This window comes from Canis lupus, chromosome 1 (assembly GCF_003254725.2).
Source record: "Canis lupus dingo isolate Sandy chromosome 1, ASM325472v2, whole genome shotgun sequence".
In the NCBI taxonomy this organism is placed as follows: domain Eukaryota; kingdom Metazoa; phylum Chordata; class Mammalia; order Carnivora; family Canidae; genus Canis; species Canis lupus.
In genome coordinates, this window is record NC_064243.1 from 109,846,703 (window position 1) to 109,849,514 (window position 2,812).

Consider the following 2,812-nt stretch of genomic DNA (forward strand, 5'->3'; position numbering starts at 1 on the left):
AAAGTCTCTGTCATCTGGAGCTTCAGGAATGAGGGTGAGACCTTCACTCGCATGGGCAGATGAATGGGCTCTTCAGGCTCTCTAAGGGTGGTGGGGCTCCCACCTCCCAGGGGTTGCTGGGCAAAGGGGATAGGCCCACTCTCCGCCTCCTCACAGCCACCAACCTGTGCTTTGCGGAGCGGAACGTGTACACATCGGAGGTGCTGGCCGTGGTGATGCAGCAGCTGATGGAGCAGAGCCCCCTGCCCATGCTGCTCATGAGGACCGTCATCCAGTCTCTGACCATGTACCCCCGCCTGGGGGGCTTCGTCATGAACATCCTGTCCCGCCTCATCATGAAGCAGGTAACCCGCCCCTGAGCGCCGTAGTCCACTGCCTTCAGTACACTGAGGATAGATTGGAGACAGGACCCCAGGCTTTTCCAGCCTGCTCAACCTCCCCCGCTGCAGAGGGAGCCAGGATGAGGCGAGTGCGCTCTATGAGATCAGCCAGCTCCTTTGCCCTGTCCTGAGCCAAGACAGTACAGCCCAACAGAGGTCGCTAACTCAGCTCAAGGATGCAGTTTGATGGGTGATAGGCAGGAACAGGTGGTAGGCTTCACGGACGTCCCAGGAGAGGTGTAGTGCCCCAGGCTGCCACCTCTGCACCCAGCCAGGATGCGTATTAGAGCTGAAAGGTGGGCCTGTTTCTCATGAGAAGCTACAAATCTGGGTTTCTAGAAATACCATGATCAAATAAACCCCTCTCACAAGCTCTCAGATTAGATTCAGCCTACAGGTTGCATGCACACTTTGCAACATCTGGCTTAGAGGTGAAATGCAGATTCAGACAGCGCTGGGTTCAAACCTTGGTTCTTCCTCACGGTACCTGCCTGACCCTAGACAAGCCCGCACACCTCCCTGGGCCTCATGGTTAGCAGGGCTGATGTCACCCATCGGGGCTGCTGCAAGAGTAAAATGACCCAGTGCTCACATGAATGGGTGCTCTGTTTTCTTTCTCTGAGCTGCCCTGATGCCTCAGCTGCTTGGGATCAGGAAGAGAAAGTCCTCTGGAGGGCTGGAGGTCAGGGCTGGAGGTAGCCAGGACTCTTGGATAGTAGGGATTTGGGCCCCATCTTGGTAAGGTCTTTCTTTCAGTTTCTGGGGTGGCTGCCTGCGTGCCCCCTCAGGACCACTCCCTCCCTGCCCTGTCCAGGTGTGGAAGTATCCCAAGGTGTGGGAGGGCTTCATCAAGTGCTGTCAACGCACCAAGCCCCAGAGCTTCCAGGTCATCCTGCAGCTGCCACCCCAGCAGCTGGGTGCCGTCTTTGACAAGTGCCCAGAGCTCCGGGAGCCCCTGCTGGCCCACGTCCGATCCTTCACCCCCCACCAGGTACCCCAGGGTGTGGGATGGGTGGCCCCATGGGTTCAGCCCTTGAGGACTAGATGGGGGTGGGCCGAGGGGAGCCCTGCACTGCCACAGAAGCCCAGGGGCTCTGCAGGGTCAGGGACCAGGGATCCGGGGTGTCCACTAGGGGTCTGAGCACTCCATAGAGCCCCCAACCTGCTCTTCCCCTAGCAAGCACACATCCCCAACTCCATCATGACCATCCTGGAGGCCAGTGGCAAGCAGGAGCCAGAGGCCAAGGAAGTGCCTGCGGGGCCCCTGGAAGAGGTGAGGGCCCACAGCCTCCCACCCCCCAAGCCATCAAGGCCCACCCTGTCCCCCTCCTCACCCCAGCCATCTCTGTCTGGTGGAGGCTCCTGCTGAAAGGGATGGGAGGTGGGGAAACAATTGCCCCTTACATACTCCCTGTGCCCACCCTGCTGTCTGCCTCAGGGTGCTTTCTGGGTCCTTGACAGCAGCCTATGACCTGGTCCGCCCTCCCCCCGACTCTGAGTTTCTGTGTGCCATTCCCCACCCCTAGGACGACCTGGAGCCTTTGGCCCTTGCACCAGCCCCAGCCCCGCGCCCCGCTCAGGACCTCATCGGCATGCGGCTGGCCCAGGAGAAAGCCTTAAAGCGTCAGTTGGAGGAGGAACAGAAGCTGAAGCCAGGAGTGGGAGCCCCCTCGTCGTCGTCGTCATCGTCGTCGTCGTCCTCTTCCTCCACCCGGCCAGGCCCTCCCCAGCCCGAGGAAGCCATAGATTTCCGGGAGGAGGGGCCCGAGTGTGAGACCCCCGCCATCTTCATCAGCATGGATGACGACTCGGGGCTGACCGAGGCCGCACTCCTGGACTCTAGTCTTGAGGGGCCCCTACCTAAGGTAGGGATGACAACCTCAAAACAGCAAAGGAACAAAACAATTAGGGCCCCCGGGTGAAGGGTGTATGCCAAGTGCCCAGGGTCTTGGGAAGGGGAGGGTATAGCCCTAAGGAAGCTATGGAGGTAGGACCACGCTACGCTATCCTTGACCCGCTCCCCCTTCTCCTGTCACCAGGAGGCAGCGGGCGGGTTGACCTCAAAGGAGGAGCGCAGTCCCCAGACCCTCGCCCCTGCCGGAGAAGACACCATGAAGACCCCCAGCCCCGCCGCCGAGGAATCCGGGGAACCCGAGACCAAGGGGAACAGTTGACCGGGCTTGGTGGGGAAGGGGAGTGGGTCAGGGAGCTCGGGAAGGGCGGGGCGGGGCCTAGCCGGCGGGGCTTTGCCTTTAAAATTAAAAAGATCGCGGGTCTGGGGCGTGGATGCAGTCTCTCCTCTCTACCTACCTGTCAGCTGTGAGACTGCACAGATCAAGTGAACGCCCCCAGGTGCTGGCGGGAAGACTGTCAGGCCCTCGGTCGTGGGGGTGCGCCTGCGCAAAAGCCAACCCCTGGCCCCGGCGTCCCCG

General features: G+C 60.9%; 1 protein-coding gene across 4 annotated transcripts in view; it reads left to right on the forward strand.

The window, feature by feature from the left end:
* SYMPK (symplekin scaffold protein) overlaps positions 1-2,667 on the forward strand; it is a 37,303-nt gene extending 34,636 nt beyond the window's left edge. For all 4 annotated transcript variants that reach the window (XM_025424598.3, XM_025424599.3, XM_049094300.1 and 1 more), the window contains 5 exons: positions 157-344; positions 1,195-1,371; positions 1,558-1,653; positions 1,907-2,245; positions 2,420-2,667. In XM_025424598.3, the coding sequence (XP_025280383.1) occupies positions 157-344; positions 1,195-1,371; positions 1,558-1,653; positions 1,907-2,245; positions 2,420-2,554 (935 nt within the window). In that variant the 3' untranslated portion in view covers positions 2,555-2,667. The remainder of the gene's footprint in view (positions 1-156; positions 345-1,194; positions 1,372-1,557; positions 1,654-1,906; positions 2,246-2,419) is intronic.
* The last annotated feature ends 145 nt before the right edge of the window (positions 2,668-2,812 follow it).